This window comes from Musca domestica, unplaced genomic scaffold (genome assembly GCF_030504385.1).
Source record: "Musca domestica strain aabys unplaced genomic scaffold, Musca_domestica.polishedcontigs.V.1.1 2, whole genome shotgun sequence".
NCBI classification, from domain to species: domain Eukaryota; kingdom Metazoa; phylum Arthropoda; class Insecta; order Diptera; family Muscidae; genus Musca; species Musca domestica.
In genome coordinates, this window is record NW_026712249.1 from 44,710,879 (window position 1) to 44,735,765 (window position 24,887).

The 24,887-nt window shown below is 36.2% G+C and overlaps 1 protein-coding gene across 2 annotated transcripts in view; it reads right to left on the reverse strand.

Annotated features, from left to right (window-relative positions):
- The window catches only part of LOC101895602 (zwei Ig domain protein zig-8), a 692,613-nt gene that overhangs the window by 191,295 nt on the left and 476,431 nt on the right, over positions 1 to 24,887 (reverse strand). Inside the window, exons 1-2 of one of the 2 annotated variants that reach the window (XM_059121453.1) lie at positions 17,808 to 18,195; positions 12,666 to 14,363 (exon numbers count right to left, since the gene is read on the reverse strand). In XM_059121453.1, the coding sequence (XP_058977436.1) occupies positions 12,666 to 12,711 (46 nt within the window). In that variant the 5' untranslated portion in view covers positions 12,712 to 14,363; positions 17,808 to 18,195. Of the gene's footprint in view, positions 1 to 12,665; positions 14,364 to 17,807; positions 18,196 to 24,887 lie in introns of those variants that run through there. The other variant, XM_059121452.1, reaches the window with a different exon arrangement.

Below are 24,887 nucleotides of genomic sequence, written 5' to 3' on the forward strand. Positions count from 1 at the left end.
CATAACAGCCGCTCTCCGCTCATATTAATCTACCGTTGCATCAGAATAAATGTCGAATATTATTGCGAAAATATTCTGGAGGGTGTATTAAAGCCTTGGGCACGCAAACATTTTGGCCGCAGACTTCAGACATTCCAACAGGACTCAGCACCATCAAATGGTTGTAAAATGAGGTTCCAAAATCTCAGGATACCAATCCGTTGGATTTTTGTGTATGGAGTATTTTGGAAAGCATGGTTGGCACTAAAAAATACCAAAATGTCGATCAACTCAAGCAAGCACTTCGCCTGGAGTGGGCCAAAATACCGCAGAGCAACTTTCAGGCAGCGTGTGATGGTTACATTGGCTATTTGAAGGCCATAACTTGTGCCAAAGGTAACCAATTCGAACAAATCTAAAATTTTATGCTATTTAAGACATTTTTTGCTTTCATTCAATAAAATTTAAAATAAATAAGAGACCCATCTGCATTTTTATCAGACTGATATTATCGTGGCTTTTTAAAGAACCACCTGAGTTATAATTAAGAAATTTGTTAGAGGACCACCTGAGCTATAATCTAAAGACTTTGATTTTGAATTTTCAATGGACCATTTGAGCTAAAGTTGTGGGATTTAAAGGACCAAATGAGCTGTAATCGAGATAATGATCTTTTAGTAGACAATTTGCACTTTTAAATGTCCACAGCACAATTTTACCAACAGAATTGGTAAGGACCCAAATTGGCATAGAATGCTGAAATTTTGCAGATATTAGTCTTGTGTCAAGTTTAATCAAGAGCCACAGTCTAGCTTACATTTCCTTTGTTTTCCTCACACACTCAATGTTTCTGAAACCTCCAACTACTAATTGTCACTTTGCAACTATATGAGGGTATCACAAGTTTTATTGAACCAAAATATTTATAACACCTCGAAATATTGGTCCCAAATCCACCATGTGGTGTATCGATCTTATCTCTTATCTCTCCAAGCTCTGCAAATTCGTAATTACTCTACAGGTCAAAATTGTGCCCCGATCCAAAGTCTATTTTCTTTTGAGATTATCTCAAACAATTTAATGGTAAAAAAAGGTTAAAAATTAAAGAATAATTTTGCAGTTTCTCTACGGGTCATAATCAAAGATGAGGAAATCGTTTATTAAAAAAGTTCTACAGAAACTTAACAAAAAGTAGTTAAGGTGTAAGGTATCAAATGGCCGCCTGATTTTACATGTCAAAATTCTGTTCGTAATTTAAATATCAGAAATATCACTCAAAGTTTTCCCTATCACAATATATTATAAAGTTCTTAAATAATACCCCTTTAAAAGAATAACCACATTAGCATTCAGTGTAAAAAGGGTTAAATAAGTCCCTGTTTACCCTGCTACCCCGTTAAGCATATCCTCATCGTCATCATCACCGCCATCGTCGCAAAAATGCTTGGTAGTCAAGCGAACCCATTTCAACGGAGTTGTTGTATTTGCCGGATTCGTTGTCATCGACGTCGTCGTCATCATCATCATCCTCATCGTCTCTGGCATGAGCGCATATATATGAAGAGGTATTTAAGGCTCTTGTTATATATTCAAAACGTTTTTTCTCGCTGTTCTTGTGTTTTTGCATTTTGTTCGCTTTGCCACTACGTCTGTGTTTGTTTCATGTTGAAGCACTATTACCATTGCTTTGTAGCCCAAAAAGGACCGAATGCTGCTGTCGCTGTTGCTGATTGCCATTATAATCAGCTTCATCATCTTGGTCTTGGTCGTCTGCTGGCCTCATACCATGCTACACCCCACCATACCATAGCGAACCTCTGCTATCCATCTCCGTATCCTAGTTGTCGGCGTCGTTGCCGTCGTCATCATCATTCATACTAGTCATTGGGCTTTTCCTGGTCTTCGATGTTCCGCCATTGTTAAATTCAGGCCATACTTCATCATGTGATTAGCATTTGTAATGAGTTCCTGATGGCAATCATTACAATTACTATTCGTGGTTGTGGCGTTGACGTTCATTTTCTGCACAAAAAGGAAAACATGTCGCAGACAATCATGTGGTCCTAGTGGGTCTGGGTATGTGAGGGTGTGTGTGTGTGTGTGCGCGTATAGAAAAATGTCCTTAAAAGTGTAAACGTGTTGTGGTCTCTTCTCAACTATTATTAACAACAATAATAATTGGTCATTTCTGTATTTGAACAGCAAAAAGGAACATTTCTCAATAATTATCACTTTTTAGAGGATAAAAAGTGTAGAGTTCACACTTGTTCTAATTGGTTGGAAGGTGGTTATAGAACAATTTTTTAACTTTAATTATAAAGTTGAAATAATTTAAAAGTAATTATATAATGGAATAACAATAGCATTAGCTTAGAAATGATCCTTAAATGAGCCACAATTTGCTATGAAAAATTTAAGAGGATGGAGAGGCATGGGTGATAAAAAGGGGTACAAATGAAATTTTTCCTCATGTCCGATGTTACCTTGAGGCCATTCACAGACAGATGTTGCATATTTCTTGAATATATATTAGAGTAAGTTCAAAGTAAAGTATTATAACCCTTATGAAGCAGATATGTCACAATTCACTTGAAAATAGAACATTAAAAGATTTACCCATATTAACAATTTTGGAGTACCAAATTGCATCCGATTTCGTTAGAAAATTTGCTGAAGCATTAAAAATATCTTCTCAATAAAATTTTGGAAGCCACTCAAAAAGTCAATTAACTATAATCATTAACAAGTAATGAGTAGCTGTACTCATCCGACTACAGAACCGAAGGTTGTAATTTTTGAGTAAGATGTAATAGTGACATAGTGAATTTAATTAAAAATCAGAAGAATTAAAATTTAGGTGTATAGTGTCTTCGTCAATATTAATCGTAACAATATGAGGATTATTTTAGTCGAAATATTATCCCTTCGGAGAGATAACCACATTTTAGGTCATTTTCAACATTTCTTTGAAAAACCATTTTCCGAGGTCGTAGCAAGTAAAAATATTCTACAAAATTAATTGTCACAAATTTCCATTCATGAAAATCATTAATAATAAAAGGCATTTAGTTTTAAATTCGTACTGAATGTGAGCTTAAATGAAATTCTCCAATAAAGCATCATTTTATAAGAACGATGTTCAAGACGAAAATACTCCTCATCCAATTTCACCACACTTCGCTACAGGAAAGAAATCAGTATTACCACCAAAAGTATTAACAAAGAAAAATATATTTTTATATATTTTTTTCTCGGCCTTTTTTGAGTTGATAAAACTACGTCTTAGAAAATTTTTTAACATTAAATTTCAGAATAAATAGGTATAAAAGTTTTTAAGAAAATTGTATTCAAAAAGTCAGAAGTCCGGCGGGGCCGACTATATGATACCCTACACCACTATACACATTTAGTGAAGCTCCCGTAACAAAAGAATTTATTTCAAGTTGATCATATCAAAATGCGTCCTATACAGGGCGAGTTAAAAAAACTGCAACCAATTCCAGACTGCTGTCATTTCTAGGCCACTTGTCCCACAGCTGTTAAAATTATTCCAGTGGCAGCTCATTATATTGTTTACAAGCGTACAAAAGCATTTTGGGGAGAATTTTTCAGAAAAAAAGTTCTCCGTGATGGAATTCAAGCGTGATAGTGTGATTTCTTTATATTTGACTGGAAAACCACAAGTAACTATCGTTAGAGCACTCCACCATTTAAATGTGAAAAAATTTTTTTTGTGTCTCATACCATCGCTCGTTACCGTGATACTGGTAGAGTAGCCCGACATCAGGGAAGTGGACGGAAGAAAACAGCAACATTAGCAGAAATGGTTCGAAAAGTAAAAAAGGGACTTGATCAAAACCCGCATTGCAGGGGCCGAAAAATTACTCGTGAGCTGAACATATCGCAATATTCCATTCGGCAAATATTAAAAAATGAGCTCGGAGTAAAGCCATTGAAATTCCAAATAAAGCAAGAACTTTCACCGCAACAGAAAGAAAATAGACTCAAAAGAGCTAAAAAGTTGCTTCGCTTGGCCGAAAGTGGTGAACTGCCGAATTTGGTTTTCTTCGATGAGAAAACATTCGTTGTCCAGCAGTTTGTAAACAAACAAAATGATCGGGTTTACTTGCCAAAGAGATCAGCTGAAAATGTGTGCCTTCGGTTGGCCACCAGAACTCAAGTGCCGGCCATGGTGATGGTGTGGACCGCCATGACAGCCGATAGTCGCTCTCTGCTCATATTAATCGACCATGGCATCAGAATAAATGCCGAATATTATCGCGAAAATATTCTGGAGGGCATGCAAACACTTTGGCCCTGAACCCTGAACATTGCAACAGGACTCAGCACCATCGCACTCAGCTCGCGCCTCCCAAGAATGGCTACAAAATGAGTTTCCCCGCTTCATTTCCAGCGCACAATGGCCACCAAAATCTCCGAATACCAATCCGTTGGACTGTTGTGTCTGGAGTATTTTGGATCACCTCAAGCAAGCGCTTCGACGGGAACGCTATAGCAACATCTGAACCGATTTTCTCCGAATTCGATGTACTTGCTTCTATACAGAATTCGGTCGGATGTATCAAAATTCAGGACTTTTGGAGTGATATTGACATTTGATGCACAATTAACCGGAAATCGGTTGAAGATATATATGAGAGCTATATTCAAAGCAGAATAGGTCTTGATAAAATTTGGCAGATGTATTTCAGAGAACTATACTTATATCTAAACCGATTTTCACCATATTTAATGTACTTGCTTTTAGATTGAATTCCGTCAGATATGCCAAAATTCAGGTCACTTGAACTGATAGTGGCTATGTGGTACACCATTAAAACGAAATCGGTTGAAGATATATATGGGAGCTATATCCACTATATACACTTATTTCAGAGCTGTGTCTGATATCTGGTACCAAATATCATTATTGTGGAGTGTATATTACGCATGTGAGGATAAAACATATACATCTGAGCTGTAGTTATATCTGGATCAATTTTCTACAAATTTGATGTACTAAAGAATTCGGTGGGATGTACTAAAATTCAGGTCATTTGGGCTTATATTGGCCATTTGGAGCACAATTAACCCGAAATCGGCTTAAGATATATGGAAGCTATAATAAATGCGACCTGCATTTTTTCACATAAATACACGGGCAGGCGGACATGTGGACGGATTGACATGCATAAATCAATAGAGAAAGTAATTCTACGAAGACTCTCAAAAGTAGCAATCGGTCTATCTCGCTTGACTACCACTATGATTGTGGGCTTTAACACTGAAATAATAACACTGAAAACTAAGAGATTTAATTAAAAAATTGCATAAAAATCATCTGCAGAATTTTGTCAAAATTCTAAAAATCCCTCAAATTGGAAGATATGGTTGAATGAAAGCTACACCAGAAATATATCCAACATTGACAATTTTTGGCGCACCTATGACACACCCTAGCCGAAAATGTTAATATTCAGCTAAATCGATGATAAAAATGTGTCCAAACCCCATTAAAGATTTTAAATCGGGGGTAGTGTTCTAGACGAGCTATATCAAAATGTGGGCGCATATTAAGACTTTTATTGAGGACATAAGGTGTCCACTAAGAACACCAAACATCAAATATTGCAATAACGTCCTAATAAAGCAAAATTTCCAATATGTTTTTATTTATTTAAATTGATGTTCTATTCTCTCATAACACGTCCATCTTGTCGACCAAGGCGAACAATATTCAACAGCTAATAAAAATATCCCTTAATTTCATACCAAACCAGTAATAAATGATTTAAAGTCGGGCGGGCCGACATTACGATATCCTACACCACTTTGCTAATTTAGTTGAGCTCCACATAACAATTAAAAGTTTTAATGGGAGAATTCAATCATACGCCTTATGATTATAATTATAATTTAAAATTCAAAGGACTAAATATTCCGAAGCATTTGTATCTTCAAATTTCGGACTTATATTGCCCATTTGGTGCAAAATTAATTTGAAATCAGATAAGGATATATGGGAGCTATATCCAAATATAAACCGATTTCGATAAAATTTGGCAAAGATATTTCTGAGCTGTATTTGATATATTTCCCTTAAATATTGTAGTTACAAAGATCATATTGCGGTTGTGGGTAACAAATCGGATGAACAATATATATATGGGAGCAATAGCTATATCTGAACCGATCTTCACCAAATTTGGCATACTACCTTCTACACTCAATTCGGTCGTATGTGCCAAATTTCATCCCATTTGGGCAAATATTAGACGTTTGATGCACAATAAAAGGTAAATCGGACGAAGTTATATATGGGAGCTATATCCAAATCCGAACCGATCTCGATAAAATTTAGCAATGGTATTTCTGACCTGCATTTGATATATTTCCCCAAATATTGTTGTTACAGAGTGCATATTACGGCTGCGGAGGACAAAAATAACAAATCGGATGAACAATATATATGGGAGCTATAGCTATATCTGAACCGATTTCCATCAAATTTGGCATGCTTATCTTTAGGCCTAATTTGGTTGCATGTGCAAAATTCCATACTATTCGGGCTGATATTACACGTTTGGTGCACAATAAAAGGCAAATCGGACGAAAATATACATGGGAGCTATATCTAATTTTTTACCGATTATCTCCAATTTCAATAGGGTTCGTCCTTGGGCCAAACAAATGTTGTTTGGAAATTAAAAAATTCCGCTCCATATTAATAAATCGAATCTGCACTTTCATAAAAACCCGGAAATTGGCTTTTTTACATTTTGAACCTGAAGTAAGGTTGACTATTTTATACCATATCAAATCCCATTCCCTTGAATGTGAAATTGTGATAGAGAATTTTGCTGAGCAATCACTAAATGAAATTACTCCTCAATTGAAATCCCCAAGTTCATTGCCCTTCAATCGTCCGCCCTTAGCAACTTAAAGAAGCAACATTTCTATCCTTGTTAAATTCCAGGAACAATTTTCTTCCTTATGTGCTACTGCAAAACCCCTTGGAGACATCCTAATTTATTCCCACTTTGGTTACATGTATCTAAATCAAAACAAATTTTAATGCTCCATTCCCCAAATAAATAGACCAAATCGAATCAGCATGGAACTCCAAACACACACAGGCAGCACAGGCAGCACAGGCATAGACGACTTGGCCCCATGCTTCTTATCCCCACAAACTTTGGAAATGTTATTAATTTAATTAAAATTTAAATCACTGTTCCAGCCAACAATAACAAAATGAAGCCATTGCCAATGGGTTGCTGTTGCTGTTACTGTTGTCATCTGGAGTCATTTCAACTCACAATAGGATTCGAACTGTCTACGAATTAAATGAATTAAAAGAAGGATATCTGCAAAATCTGATTACAACTGTTAAACATTGAGTAAAACGTGCACAATCCTGCTTACATTGAAGAGGGTGTCGGGGCTGAAAGCAACTGTTGCCACAGAGCAAAGTTTTATTTTCGGATTGTGGGGTATTCAGGGAATAACAGGGAGCTGCCTGAAGTCCCCAGATGAAATTTCTGTTTCACAGAAACCACAGTATCTGGAGGTCAACGACGACAACAGTAACAACAATGTCATTAGAATTGTTGTAATTATTGTTACTGTTATTACACCATAGGCCCTACCACTGCTGCTGCTTTTTGTCCTAATGCGACAATGGCCAAATGAAAAGAAAATGTGAATGATTTTATTATTGCAGAGAATTGTTAACCAACAATGGACGGGGATTAGACATTCGAAATGAAGGCTTAATTGAAATGTGTTGCCTTGCTGAGTGCCCGAAAAGTTGAATGGCCTTTTGCAGTGATGATCAGATGCCAAAGGGGGAAAAGACTGTCGTCTACTTGTAGTCATGATAAAAACTTTTACATAACTGCGTTGTGGAGTTATGCCACATTAATTAGAAATAAAAAATAGATTTTATTTGAAAATTATTTAAAATTACATGATGAAGAAAAAATTCATAATTCGCATTTAAGTTCTGAAAACGGAATGGTTATCATGTAATTTAATGGAGATTATGAAATTAGAATATCACTTCAATAGGTTGCTTTTAATTTTCAAGTTTCAGAGTGAGATGTTTTAAATATTATGTACCTTAGGATACACACATATTGTGCACATCTATAGGTATATGAACTTTCGACTGGTATAAGATGGTTTGACAGAAATTTAACCATAATTTCTTTGAGATTTTAAATTTTGAGATATTTTAAAATTACAGTGGGACATAGAAATACCATTTTTTATTTGAAATGTTTGCTTAACCAGGGTAAATGGATATTTGATTATTTCTGTTTGGAGTTGAGCTACGAAAAACCTAAGGGGATGACATTGAAACGCGACCCGCCTCGCAGTTGGTTAAGCGGTACATCAGGCGTATTGGATGCTAATTTCTATAAATATTCCCATTCAATGCGTTTCATTTGAGAACAACGATTGCAAGGCATTTTCCCCAAAATTTAAATTGAAACCAGTAAGGGAAGGACAATAGTCGGTATAAACAATAACAATTTGGAATTAATTTTGTGGATAGAAAAGAAATTAAATACTACCAACTATTGTTTTTACATTTTAAATCGGATGGAACATATACATCAAAACCATATCCGGGGTCCACTTGCAAAACTTAACTTTTCCATATAAAATATATAAAAACTGAAACTGAGTCATTTCGGATGGTTTGCCACCCTACTCTCGTTCCTGATGTAATTATCAACAACATTGCTACAGGGTGCAAATTTAGGCTTTGGAAAGGCTGATATCGAATTAAAAAATGTATATTACTTTGACGTTGTCTGATTAAATCCATCCATTTGTTCGAGGAGATATTTCGAATTTGTTAAATAATAAACATAAAATCGGATTAGATTATATGTGGCATGTACATTGGCTCAGTAATTCTTTAAGGGAGTATTCGATTTGGTTTAAAGTATGGTGATATTTATACGAAATTAGGTTGAGTTCGGAAATGGCCGGTATCGGTCCAATCGTTTTACATCCACAAAAATTAAAAATTTTGCAAAAAAATATCAACTTGAGCGAGAGGGGTACCTGGTATAGCATATTAAAGGGTCCGCTATATAATCCTTTACTTTTATACCCTCCACCATTCTTTCGAATAAATTGAGATAGATGGCTAAAATTTTGCACACATGTTTATTTTTCCAGTAGGCAGGTTAAGTTCGTAAATGGGCCATGCAGGTCCACGTTTTCATATAGCCCCCATATAACGGTACCTCCCTATATTCGGTATTTTGATGATTTTAGCGACATTATTCACGGGAATTGTTTCAAATTTGGTATTTGAAGTTCAAAATGGATACTACACCTTAAGACGGAAAATTGTCTGTGCAGGTCCAGGTCTTCGTATAGGCCCATATATCAGTACCTCCCTATATTCGGTATTTTGACGATTTTAGGTACAATACCCACCGAAATTGTTTGAGATGTGGTATTTGAAGTTCGTAATGGATGCTACAGCAGGTTAAGTTCGTAAATCGGCTATGTAGGTCCACGTTTTCATATAGCCCCCATATAACGGTACTTCCCTATATTCGGTATTTTGATGATTTTAGCGACATTATTCACGGGAATTGTTTCAAATTTGGTATTTGAAGTTCAAAATGGATACTACACCTTAAGACGGAAAATTGTCTGTGCAGGTCCAGGTCTTCGTATAGGCCCCATATTTCAGTACCTCCCTATATTCGGTATTTTGACGATTTTAGGTACAATACCCACTGTTTGAGATGTGGTATTTGAAGTTCGTAATGGATGCTACAGCCTGTGACTGAAAATTGTCTATGCTGGTCCAGGTCTTCGCACAGCTCCAATTTAACGGCACCTCCTTATATAGGATATTTTGATGATTTTAGCTACATTATTCACCGTTTATTTCAAGTTTCGAATTTGAATATGGTAATGGCTTATGACAAACAATGGCTATGTATGTCCACGTCGTATAGACCCCAATATAACGGCTATATTCGGTATTTTTAAAATTTTAACAGAATTTTTTAAGGATTTTATTTTTTAAAAATTTCCAAATTCGTTGCAAATGCTGGAGGGTATTAAAAGTTCGGCCCGGCCGAACTTACTGCTTTTTAACTTGTTTTAACAAGTGTAGCTTCGGCATGTAGCACCGACTTGCTCAAACAAAATGTTGCAAATATCTTTGGTCAACTTTGGCATGAATTATCGTCTTCAAACGGCCAATGAAACCGTCACACGCTGTCCGAATGTTGTTCTGCGGTATTTTGGCCTATTCCCGGCGAAGCGCTTGCTTAAGGTAATCTACATTTTTGAATTTTTTAGTGCCAACCTTGCTTTCGAAAATACTTTATACAATAGTCCAACGGATAGGTATCCGGAGATTTTGGTGGCATTTGTGCGCTGGAAATGAAGCGAGGAACCTCCTGTTGGAATGTTCAAGGTCTGTGGCCAAAATGTTTGAGTGTCCAAGGCTTTAATACACCCTCCAGAATATTTTCGCGATAATATTCGGCATTTATTTTGATGCCACGGACGAATAATACGAGCGGAGAGCGACCATCAACCGGCCCACTCCATCCCCATGGCCGGCGCTTGAGTTCTGGTGGCCAAGCGAAGGTGCACATTTTCAGCTGACCTCTTTGGCAAGTAATCACGATTGTTTTCTCATCGAAAAAAACCAAATTCGGCAGTTCACCACTTTCGACCAAGCGAACCAACACTTTAGCTCTTTTGAGTTTTTTTCTTTCTTTTTGTTGCGGTGCAAGTTCTTGCACTTTTGGAATTTCAATGGCTTAACACCGAGCTAATTTTTCAATACTTGCCGAATGGAATATTGCGATATGTTCAGCTCACGAGCAATTTTTCGCCCAATGCGACGCGGGTTTCGATCAAGTCGCTTCTTTATTTTTCGAACCATTTATGCTGATGTTGCTGTATTCTTCCATCCACTTCCTTGACGTCGGGCTACGCTACCAATACCACGTTAACGAGCGATGGTACGAGACACGAAAGATTTATTCAATGCTGGAGTTCTGTAACGATAGTCACTTGTGGTTTTCCAGCCAAATATAAGGAAATCACACTATCGCGCTTGAATTCTGGAAAATTCTCACCAAAAAGGCTTTTGTGAACTTGTGAACAATATAATGAGCTTTCACTGGAATAATTTTAACTGCTGTCGGAAGAGCGGCTTAGAAATGACAGCAGTCTGAAGTTGGTTGCAGTTTTTTCATTTCACCCTGTATGTATATGAGTGTTCATAAGTCGACGAATATAGCTCCCCAAAATAATCTGAATCCATAGTTTATATAGGATTTAAAACTCGGCCCAAACGGAACTTTTAACTACCTGCCACATAGGTAGCAGATAACAGATGAAGTCCAGTATTCGAAAAGTAAATCTTATTTATATTATTTGAACCTACGATAAAAAGTTCGATAAAAGACGATAAGATACCGAACTACGGGAGGTACTGTTATAAGAAGGCTTTACGAAAACCTCGGCCTATACATACAATCTCTTACCAGAGCAACTGTTATCCATTTCAAATTCCAAGAATTAATCTTTAAAACATTCTTTTGAAAAATGTGGCTAAAATCATCAAAACACTGAATATTAGGTGTACCGATTGATTCAGGCTATCGTAACCAGCAAAGGCAAATTTGTGTCATTGATATCAAATATTATAAATATAAAATGTAAGGCTGTTCTGCCTTCAAAATACAACATATTTGGAAGTTCCGTTACATTGGGTTTACATGAAAACGTGAACCTGGGTAAACATTTTTCTAAATGAGATGGTATTACCTATTTCCAACTTCAAATACCACTTTAGAAATAACGCTTACAATGTCGGGCATCTAAATACAAAATATTAGGTGGTTTCTCATGCCAAAATATCAGGTGATGCTTTCTGTGGCTGAGAACACAAAATGCAATTTAAGTTGAAAAATTCAACTAAACATCCAAAAATACTGAATACCGTACCCTTATAAAGGGGCTTTAGGAAATCGGGGACCTACATATCCCAATTTTTTAATACTAAAGTGCTACGGATTTTATGTATATTTGAGAAAAATGTCAGTAGACAGTTGGACCTGCATGGCTAAATCGATATGTATTTTTATGCCGATGAAAAACTTTTACACTTTGTGGGGTCTAAAATTCTTATTTGGATGAGATTATTTTTGAGGAGTAATGACAATCTTAAAATACCCTCCATAGTATGGCGGAGGATATTAAACTATAATTATGCCCAAAAAATAAAAAAACTGCAATCTGCAGCTGGACTAGATGTAAAGCCTTCCACTGAAATCCAAGTCTGCCGAATATGTTAATATTTCCCTCCCATTTGCTACTCTTCATTATCTGGCCCCAAGATTCAACTTCTCTGCGCTCATTTGAATATCATCAATATGGTCCTCCAAGTGATGCGACAGAAAAGAAAGAAAATCAACTTTAAGAACTAATTTCTAGAGTTGTCTTCAGTTCCAGTTTCGAAAAAAATATATATATATGCATGTTAACCAATTACGAACTACGACAAGGCGGAAACTTTATGCAAAAATTTCGGATGACTGCAAAGCAGGATGTACTGCACAGCACAAAGTCAAATTAATAAAATTAAATGAAAACGAGAAATACCAAAGAGTCAGAGTTTTACTTACCCGCATACATAAGTAGCGTCAATAAATTTAACAGCCAATGTGTCATGATGACGGCGATAGTAATGATGCTGTCGTTTATGCGAATTTATCCAGGATGAGGATGACGATGATAGCAACAACGACGACGACGACAACGGCTACAGGAGCAGGAGGCGACAAGGGGCAGTGTTGATAATGGCAAAGTAGACGAGTGGTTGATGCCGATGTTATTGGTGGTGGTGGAGCTGGCGGTGTTGATGATGATGATTCAGGCGACGACAACAAAACTTTAAGTCCAACAGACAGACGATGGCTCCAGTTATGAAAGTTGCAGATGTTGAACACACACACACAGATGCTTGCTTGTAGTTAGGATGCGGAAGAAAAGGTCATTTCGTTTGCAAGTGCCAGCAAAAAGTGTCACAGAACAATTGGTGCGCTATGCCGACAAACGTAGAATAAAAGAATGAAGCCGTGAAGTAGATGAAGAAAAAAAACGCTTGTTGAACGTGTGCCGATGTATTGAAGGCGAACAAGAGGCTGCAGAAGTTTTCCGGTTTACAAGAGCAAAAGTTCTTGGGAAAAGGAAAATACCATGGCAGCGCTATACAGTGGCGAGCAGCGGATGCAGGAAAGTAGAGTTTCTGTTCGTTCGTTTTATTTACGTCTTCAGACTTCCAAATGCGATGGTATGTAATATCTCACACCTTTTCATATGTCTTGTTTTTGTTTGTTTCCTTTTTTTCTTTTCGTCTTGTTTTTTTGGGTGTTATGTAAAAGAACAAAAGAAAGTAATGCAGGACGGTGGTTGTCGAAGAGTTATCCTTTCGTTGGCTTACGAGAAATTCCAGTCTGGCGTAGTGTACCAGCTATTTCTATTGTAATAAAATTTACAATCCTGCCACTTTCCTCATCGACATTGTTGTTGTTCGTTGATATGAAATATTTAAAAATTTACAGACAATTCTCTTTTATTTTATCATTAGGATCATCACTTGCTTTTCGGATTTTCCTGAGTATTTTTGGGGTCACGTTTTAGTAGCGCATCAATTCTTTTATTAGAATTTCAAATGATGGATATTTCTTTGCTACCCTCGTTGTTCACAGCATTGTCTGGTTACGAGGTAAGTCATCCCAAGGAAAATCATTTGTAAATATTTCCTCTCACATTGGCAGTGGGTCAAAGCTATGGCTCTTTTGTGTGAGGGTGTATCCGTTTGTGTGTGTGTGAAAAGGGCTCAAATATTTATCAATAATCTGTCTTACGAAGTGATGACGGTATGCCCGTTTTCAGCTTTAATTGGTTTCAATTTTCTCGTTGAGTCTTTCCAGGCACGTGAGATACTTTAATAGCAGCATGTTATTTCATATCTGGCAGTTGATTTTTTACACCAAAGGATACCGCCAGCAAGGAGCATTCAGTCATTCATTCATTCGTTCCCTCATCCATCCAGCCATTCACAATAAAGTGTATGTACGTGGAATAATGTCCGGATATGTTTTACCTTTCAATATCTCTTGGATTTTTTTATTTTATTTTTTTCCTGTTTTTGTACCGAACTCGGTGTGTAATTTTTTTCACTCAAAGCCAACGACAGCTTCTGACACTTGGTTCTCGGTAATTTTAAGCTTTTCCGTTTTTATCGCTGGACATTCTTTTTCTTCTTCTTGTCTTGTTAAATATTCTGCGAACATATTTCCATTGTAATCCTCAGTGTTCTGAAACGAAATAAAAAAATACAGTATATGCTTAAAAAAAATTTCCGCTGCAGTCAGGCAATGAGAATGGCAAGATATTTTCATTATTAAATTACAATTAACTCAATGATTCATTCATGTGATTCAAAAATTACAGATTGGTCAAAGTATTTGTATTTTAAGACGACACAAAGGCAGGAGTTTAAGCTGAAGTACACACAACATTGCAATGTTGTGAAGATATTATGGGAATGCGTTCGTTGTTGGTCAAGGGGGGAATAAAAAAAAAACAACGAAATGATTTTTGTGAAGTGGCATTAAGATACGAAACATTAAAATTTTTTCGAAGAAGCAGATTCTAATTTGAAATTTATCAACCGGTTTAAGACTACACGTGTCTTTCTTTTGAAGAAGTTTATACAGGGTGAGATAAAAAAAATTGCAACAAAGTCAATCTCCATAATTTTTAAATTTTGTTACATTTTATTGAATGAAAACAAAAAATGTCTTTACTTTTCAAAAAATTTCTGCTGATGTTGCCATTTTTTCCACTTCCACTTTTTTGACGCCGGGCTACGATACAAGTACCACGGTAACGAGCGATGGTACCAAACACAAAAGATTTATTCACATTTAAATGATGGAGTGCTCTAACGATAGCCACTTATGGTTTTCCAGAAATCACACTATCACGCTTGAATTTCATCATGAATAACTTTTTTTCTGGAAAATTCTCACCAAATGCTTTTGTACGCTTTTAAGCAATATAATGAGCTGTCACTGGAATAATTTTAACAGCTTTCGGACGAGTGGCTTATAAATGACAGCAGTCTGAAGTTGGTTGCAGTTTTTTCATCTCACCCTGTATCATGCAAAATATATCAAATCTGGAGATATACGATCCGCTACAAAAAGTGCGAGTGAATACTAATTTTACCATTTTTACAACTTTCTACTATCAAATTGCAATACCCAGAAAATAAGTCCCTAGTTCATGCGGCATACCGTTCGATAAGTACATCTTATTTATGTTACTGGACTTACGATACCAAATCCGATAAAAGTCGATAGAGCCTAATATCTGGAGAAAACGTTATATGAGGACGATGTGAAATCCTGGACCTATATATAAAAAAAATCCTGGACCTATATACAAATTTGGAAGTCTGAAGACGTGAAAAAAATGTCGGATATAGTTTTCAATTTTAGAATAAGTTTAGATTTGTTGAATTAATCACCTTTGGCACGAATTATGGCATTCAAACGGCCAATGAAACCGTCAAACGCAGCCCCAATGTTGCTCTGCGGTATTTTGGCCCATTCGCCGCGAAGCGCTTGCTTAAGGTGATCGACACTTTGGTTTTTTTAGTGCCATATAAATAATAATAACCCTTCAGAATATTTTCGCTATAATATTCGATATTTATTCTGATAGCACGGTCGATTAATACGAGCGGAGAGCGGCTGTTATGGGTGCCCACACCATCACCACAGATGGCACTTGAATTCTGGTGGACAACCGAAGGTGAAAATTTTCAGCTGACCTCATTGGCAAGTAAACACCATCATTTTGTTTGTTTACAAAATGCTGGAGAACGAACGTTTTCTCGTCGGTGAAAACCAAATTTGTCAGTTTACAATTTTCGGCCAATCGAAGCAACTCTTTAGCTCTTTTGAGCCTATTTTCTTTCTGTTGCGGGGAGGTGTTACCCCGAGGTCATTTTTCAATTTTTGCCGAATGGAATGTTGCGATATGTTCGCGGGTTTCGATCAAGTCGCTTCTTTACTTTTCGAACCATTTCTGCTTTCTTGACGTCGGGCTACGCTAGTATCACGATAACGAGCGATTCACGCTTGAATTCCATCACGAATAACTTTTTTCTCGAAAATTCTCACCAAAATGCTTTTGTACGCTTGTAAACAATATAATGAGCTGTCACTGAAATAATTTTAACACCTGTCGGTTGGTTGCAGTTTTTTCATCTCACCCTGTACATTTTTGTTATTGAAAATTTACAAACCTGTCAGCGTTTAATTATGTTACAGCATATTTGCTTAGAAATTCATTGTGGAACTTTGATATATTGAGAATCAAATGAGAACGCTACCTTGGGGCTATATTTTTATTTTCAGTATTTCAAAGATTCTAGAACAAAATTGGTTTGGGTTTGTAGTATTTGACATTTTGAGAAATAGGTAATTTCTCCTCTTACCCAAACGATTTTTTGTATAAGGACAATAGGATAGTTTTGGGGTTTTTATGGTCCTGCTCATATTTTCCTGTCGATGGGCTCTTAATTTATGTAAGGACATTTTAATATGAAACAGGTAAATAGCAGCTAATACCATCAACCATATGGAAGATTCTTGAACATTTTCAACAAAAACAAGTAAAAAAGCAGTAAGTTCGGCCGGGTCGAACTTTGAATACCATCCACCATATCGAAAGAATTAGACAATTTTCAAAAAAAAAAAAAAAAATAAAAATATGGGAAGGTGTCGATATATGGGGTGATATACAATAATGTGGACCTATATAGACAAATCTATATCTGGGGCTAAAGTACTCAAAAGGAACTCCTTGTGTGGATTTTCAGACCAATCCATTTAAAAATTATCAAAATACTCACAATTCCATTGAAAAATGTGGCTGAAATCATCAAAATACCGAATATCGGGGAGAACCGTTGCATGGGGGATATACGATATCGTAGACCTATAGAGACAACTCTTTCAGCGGGTAAAGTACTCACAAGGAACTCCTTGTGTGGATTTTCAGACCATTCCATTTAAAAATGTGGCTAAAATCATGAAAATACCGAATCTCGCTGAGTATCGTTATATGAGGGCTATACGATATCGTGGATCTATATAGATAATTCTTTTCCAAGGGATAAAGTACCCACAAGGTACTCCTTGTGTGGATTATCAGACAATGACTTTGAAAAATGTGGCTAAAATCATCAAAATACCGCATATCGAGGGGTACCGATATCGTGGACCTATATAGACAATTCTCCTTCAGAGGGTAAAACACTCACAAGGGAATCCTTGTGTGAAATTTCAGGCAGTTCCATTGAAAAATGTGGCTAAAATCATCAAAATACCGAATATCGGGGGATACCTTTATATGGGGGCTATACGATATCGAACTTGACCTGCCTGCAGACAAAAGAGAGATCTGTGCAAAATTTTTAATAAAAATATTGAGATATGTGTAATTTGCAGAGAACAGCCAGCTTATTTTGGATTTTATGATCATTTTGGTACAAAATTCAAAACTTCGACCCTAAGTGGGGGAGGTACCAGAAGAATATCCTTACTCTTTTTTTTTGCCAGATGTTCTCAAAAGTTGGATTGGAATTTATTGGAGGACATACAACAATTATAATTCCAGGACATGGATTGTCATTATGATTGTAAATTAATTAAGGCAATATTTTTATCATTATTGTATTTGCTTACTTTTTAATGTACTGGTAGCATCCACGGAATTTACTTTGAATTAATGACAGCTATGCACCAAACTCCCACTTTTTGTATTGGAAATGAACCTTTCACTTTTTTATTACGTTATAAATTAAAATATTTTTTTTTTTTTTTTATTTTTTTGTTGAAATATTTTCTTTGTTATCAAAACACTGCACTTGCCAATTTTACAAAATTTATATAATTTAAACAAATATTTGTATAATTCTATTTTGAACACCATTAATTAGGACACAATTTAGCTTGAATTTTTTTTTTAATTTTAAATATTGATTTAAAATATTTATAATTTATTATCATCTAATTTTTGTTTATTTTAGCCAAAATTCACAATTACAGGTAATTGGCTTAATTGCGTTTACTCTTCTTTAAATTGCCTTAATTTCTGTTGTTTACTTATAATTTTTACGTAGACAATATGTAGCTTTAATTAATTTTTGCGATTTATTTGCGTTTTTAATAAAACCCGTTTGCCTACGGTCACATTGACAAATTCACAATACACCAGTTGCACTCTGATTAGATTTCATTCATAAATCTTTTGATTTTTATAAAGAATTCACAACATCTCATGTTTCATCACTTCGATTTTAAATCATATTAAGCTTTATCCCTTGGCTGATGCCTTGCCTTCACAATATCGACAGACGCAGACTTCAAATCATCACCAAAGTTCAAATCACTCACAACGTCGACAAGTTGATTTCACTTTCACTTCTTGAAATTCTTTTTTTTTCGCCCAAAATGTGAAATATTTCATTTGTTTTATTCACATTTCGCCATTCACAGCTTTCCGCATAACCTTGACAAATATAAGAGTAATATATGAATCCGCCTGCTTGTTATTTGTTTTGGCTGTAGCTTTCTCTTCGTTTTTATGATTATGTTTGTGCAAGGTCATGGATATATTATTGGACTCTCTTTATTTTGCAGAGCTACTGGATTGGTTTTTTCGTTCCTCCAGTTATTCTCACGCAATGCCGTTATGATTTTCTCACACCACGATACGATTTGCAAAAGAGGGGGGCAGCAAACGGACGATAAGAACGCAAACACAAATTACCGAACAGAAGACGACACTTTGCGGGATACGTCCACCCTCCGCTATGGTTCGAGCAACACTGAATGTAGGTGGTGGGCATTGGCATCGATGGTGTCATCGACCGCCAACGGCGCAATCTCTTAAAAAGTAAAATAACAGAGAGCAATGATTAGTTTCCTTTTGTGTGCTCACACGAAAACACACACAAAAGAGTCCTGAACACTCACCAACACTGTGTCTGCAGGTGTGTGTGTGTGCGAGTTCGTTTGTTGTGTGTTCGAAGTAAACAAGCCCCATTCTGGAATTTGTGGAGACTTTAATTCGTCCATATCCGTTGTGAAGGCAATGCCAGTGTTTTTTTGGGTTTGTTTTGTTTTTCCTTTTCGCTTTGCGTTGCTTTTTTGCACAGGAACGATGGAATTTGTTTATTTGTATTGGAACAAACTGGGCCATAGGCTGTTTTCCCGTTTTTTTTTCTGTCCCAATTTATTAGTACACAAAACACAAAATGTGACATTTTACTTTCGTTTTTCTTCCTCGTAATCGCTGGGTGGATGTCGTGCCATTTCTCAATTATAATAATAAATTATTTTTTGAAAAATTCAATGAAGTTTAGTTGACGGTAAAAGGGAGCGGTAATTTTTCAGATTAAATCAACTCGGAACTAAGGAACATAATTGTAGTAATACCGGTAGAAAATCAATGAATATTGGACGTTGTATTGACAACCAGTGTGTGTTTAGTCAATATCAGTATCGGTGAGGTATTGTTAGAAACAAGTAGTTATAGGAAAAATGTATGCACACTCTCATAAATTGGGGCTATACAGGATGAGATAAAAAAAATGCAACGAACTCAAACGCCATAGTTTCTACACTTTTTGTTTAAATTTTATTGAATGAAAGCAAAAAATGTCGGAAATAGCATCAAACTTTAGAATATGTTTAGTTTTGTTTGAATTTGTCACCTTTGGCACGAATTTTGGCCTTCAAACGGCCAATGAAACCGTCACACGCTGTCCGAATATTGCTCTGCGGTATTTTGGCCCAATCCCGGTGAAGCGCTTGCTTGAGTTGATCGACACTTTGCTATTTTTTACTGCCAACCTTGCTTTCGAAAATACTTCAGACACAATAAACCAACAAAACGGTATCCGAATATTTTGGTGGCCATTGTGCCTGAAAATGAAGCGAGGAACCTGATTTTGTAACCATTCTTGGGTGGCGCGTGCTCGAAGCGATGGTGCTGAATCCTGTTGGAATGACCAAGGTCTGCGGCCAAAATGTTTGCGTGCCCAAGAATATTTTCGCAATAATATTCGGCATTTATTCTGATGCCACGGTAGATTAATTCGAGCGGAGAGCGACCATCGGCAGTTATGGCGGCCCACACCATCACCATGGCCGGCGCTTGAGTTCTGGTGGCCAACCGAAGATGCACATTTGCAGCTGACCTCTTTGGCAAGTGAACACGATCATTTTGATTGTTTACAAACTGCTTGAAAACTAATGTTTTCTCATCGAAGAAAACCAAATTCGGCAGTTCACCATTTTCGGCCAAGCGAAGCAACTCTTCAGCTCTTTTGAGTCTATTTTCTTTCTGTTGCGGAGAAAGTTCTTGCATTTTTTGGAATTTCAATGGCTTTACCCCGAGCTCATTTTTCAATATTTGTCGAATGGAATATTTCGATATGTTCAGCTGAAGGGCCATTTTTTTGGCCACTTCGACGCGGGTTTCGACCGAGTCGCTTTTTTACTCTTCGAGCCATTTCTGCTGATATTGCTGTTTTCTTCCGTCCAATCCCTTGACGTCGGGCTACGCTACCAGTATCACGGTAACGAGCGATTGTACGAGACACAAAAGATTTATTCACATTTTAATGCTGAAGTGCTCTAACGATAGCCACTTGCGGTTTTCCAGCCAAATATAAAGAAATCACACTATCACGCTTGAATTCCATCACGAATAACTTTTTTCTGGAAAATTCTCAGCAAAATGCTTTTGTACGCTTTTAAACAATATAAAAAGTTGTCACTGGAATAAGTTTAACAGCTGTCGGACCAGTGGCTTAGTAATGACAGCAGTCTGAAGTTGGTTGCAGTTTTTTCATTTCGCTCTATAGTGCCAGGAAAAAAACATTTTCATGTCAGAACGTGCAAAATCTCAGCAAGCAGAATGTCAACGTGTCTCTCTCTCTCTCGATTCGCTTTATTTGAAGAACTATTTTTACGAAATCATATTGTTACAAATTTTGGAGTTATCAGCAGACCTTATGTTGTTAGATTCTGTGAACGTTAATCCTTACTTCGACTAAGCCAATGAAGATCCGCAAAAAAATTAACTCTTGGCCAGAATTCTTAGAAATATTCAATAAATCCAGTATTTTTAATTTATTTTTTCAAATCATTAAAAAAATCAATCATTTTGCGAATGTTGTTTCTTACAGATGATCGTAAGAAATAATAAGATCCTTCAAAATATTAAAGAAAAGAATTGAGCAGGATGTCAATAAAAACCTGCCATCCCATAAAGTTCTTCACAAAAACGAAATGATTTTTGATAAGGAAGATCTTAAAGTTTTTCATTATCAGCAAGAGATCTTAGAAAAAAGCGATCTTTTTCTGGAGGTACTTTAAAATATCCTTCAACCTCCACGATTTTTGGTAAAGAGTTTCTATAAATACACGTAAAAACTCCATAGTTTTTGGTAAAGAATTCCTATAAATAAACCTACAAACTTCGCGATTTTTGGCCAGAATGTATTTTTTGAAAATCCACGATTTCTTTCCTGAAAGAAGTTATATGATGTTATTAAAAAAAAATCACGTTTTATAATTTAAAAAAACTTCACCTAGGCATTAAGTTCCTGAATTGCACAATGTGTGCGCTGGAAGCCCTCGAAAATATGCTTTTGAACAGAAAGAAAAAGTCAATAGTCGTTCGGTGACGACTATATGATACCCTACACCACTACGCATTTTTAGCAGTTTCCGTAACAAAAGTATTTATTTGAAGAAGATCAAACCACCTATCAACATTTGCCTTTAGAGCAGTTATAGTTTATATTCAGAGGGAACTAATATATCGGAGGCATATCGAATTCTGAATCGATTTTCACAAAATTTGACAGAGGTATTTATATATTTTATACTTAATAATATTCTTATAGAGTGCATGATATCACTTCTTGAAAGGTTATTTATATCGCGCCGAGTTCTGCCAAACGGAAACGTACGTCCCGAAATTAATTATATTATTTACACAACAAATCTCAAATCGGATTAAGGATACCGATAAAATTTGGCAAAGGAATTTCCGAGCTCTATAAGATATCTGGTACCAAAAGTCGTTGTTATCGAATGAAAATTACGAATGTGAGGGACCTAAAGACCAAATCGGATGAAACATATATATGTGGGAGCTAAATCTATCTCTGAATCTATTTCCTCCAAATTTGATGTACTTGCTTCTAGACTAAATTCGGCTATTTGAACTGATATTGGCTATTTGGTGCACAATTAACCCGAAATCAATTGAAGATATATATGGGAGCTATATCCAAATCTGCACCTATCTTGATAAAATTTGGCAGAGGTATTTCTGGGCTGTATCTGATATGTGGTACCAAATATCATTCCTCTCAAAAGTAACTATGGGTCTATCTCGCTTCCCTCTCCATGTTACAAACAAAAGCACAAAGACATAATACCCTTACCACTATGTGGTGTAGGTAATGAAAACATAACATATTTTTCCATTTTTTAATTGACCTACATTTAACCGAAAAATATTATTATATTCAAATGTAGGACCCATAGTACATAATATGGAATTTCGAATTTTTCGAAATGTTGCCAGTTTGTAGTAGAATAACTAACCATTACCGCACTTTATGTAAATGCGGAAAATCCTGATGTTAATGCTGAGAAAACTTCCATTAATATTCAACAATGTAACTCATTATAAGGGATGTTTCCCAAGGTAGGAGAATGGATTTCATCCCAAGAAACGAGGGCCTAAAACCGTTATTTGGATTATTTACATTTTGACTTTATTAAATGACCTGTTTCAAATGCAAAAATTATATAAGGTACTTGTTTAAGTCTCTAATGGTGAAATAAATACAAGCTCGCTTTCTCACTAAAAAAAAATACAGACTTCTTCATTTAATGCTTCTTTCAAATAATTTGTTAAATTTATCTTCATTATGTGCAAACAAACTGGGTTTATTATTAATGTGAAAAAATTAAAACTCGATTAAGAATATGACTTAGAAAAAAAAAAACTGCAAATGTAATAATATAATAACGATTTCAACCTTATTTTCCCCCAAAGACTTCTTAATTAATTTAAATCATTTGCCCGGACAAAGATGCTTTTGTATTCAAGAGTATCATTTATATATGCATGTATTTCCATTGACAAAGATGGGATGCTCTTTTCATAATATGCATGTTTCCATTGCCAGAAACAGCAACAACCGCTGAAAACCCAGCAACGGTTATGATCTGCGGGAGGACGCCGAAGGAAAGAGGGACCATCATAGCGGGGATTGCAACAATGATAGTAACTAAAAACTTTTGCCATGACGGCAACGACCTCCAGTGATCATCACAGTAATGAAGCTGATATGCACACACACAGCGACACACACACAAAATATAACAAGCGGGGCATCTGGTCTTTTAGTTGAAAGCAGTAATTACTGTTTATGCCACCTGCTACCTGTTTTATCATTGAATCTTCTACTCTGCACTGCGCTGCGCTGATGACAATGATAATGGCAGTGCTAAACTTTGTAAACGGCAGTGGCATACAGTGCAAATCAGCAGGAGTGCCATAAGCAACTGTATAAACCGGAATAGCGTTTTGAACATTAGTGGGGACATAGTAGGGAGGGGAGCAGGGGAAAACAGTAGCCCATTTGTTAAATACTTCATAATTAAAACACCAGACGGCGGCGTCGACAACATATTGTGGGTGTGGTATAAGAATGTGTGTATGAGTGGAGTTGTTAGTGGTTGGCCTGAAGTTCCTGGACGGGAAGTGGGGCGAAGTACAAAGAATACAATGTGCATACATGTTGTTGACATGTCTGAGCAAAGGGGGAGAGAGGGGAAATATGTGATAATTTTGTTAATAGAGAAAAAAGAAAACTTTATTTTTCCCATGCAGTTGGGAAATATTGTAAATACAGTAACGGACAATGAAATTATGTAGCTACACTACACAAATGCATCAAAGAAAATGTAAGGACTAAGAGGTGGTTACAATATCAAGTAAGGAAGGGTATTATGTCTTTGTGCATTTGTTTGTAACATGGAGAAGGAAGCGAGATAGACCCATAGTTCCTTTTGATGATTTGCATAGAATCACATTCTGAGTCAATTTATGCATGTCCGTCCGTCCGTCCATACGTCCGTTTGCCCAAGTATTTTTGTAAACAAAGTACAGGTCGCATTTATTGCCCAGTATGGTATTATGTACAAATAATAAGGACGAACTCTATTGAAATTGTAGAAAATCGTTCAAAATTTCGATATGGCTCCCATATATATCTTCAACAGATTTCCGGTTAAATGTGAACCAAATGGCCAATATCAGTCCGATTTGGGGGTTTAGGTTAATCACATGCACTCCACAACAATGATCTTTGGTATCAGATATCAGCTACAGCTCAGAAATAAATAAATTTTTGTAGAGATCGGTTCAGAATTGGATATATCTTCCATATAAAGGGTGAGATAAAAAACTGCAACCAACTTCAGACTGCAGTCATTTCTAAGCCACTCGTCCGACAGCTGTAAACATTATTCCACTGACAGCTGATTATATTTTTTACAAGCGTACAAAAGCATTTTGGTGAGAATTTTCCAGAAAAAAAGTTATTGGTGATGAAATTCAAGCGTGATAGTGTCATTTCTTTATATTTGGCTGGAAAACAACAAGTGGCTACCGTTGGAGCACTCCAGCATATAAATGGGAATCAATCTTTCTGTTTCGTACAATCGCTT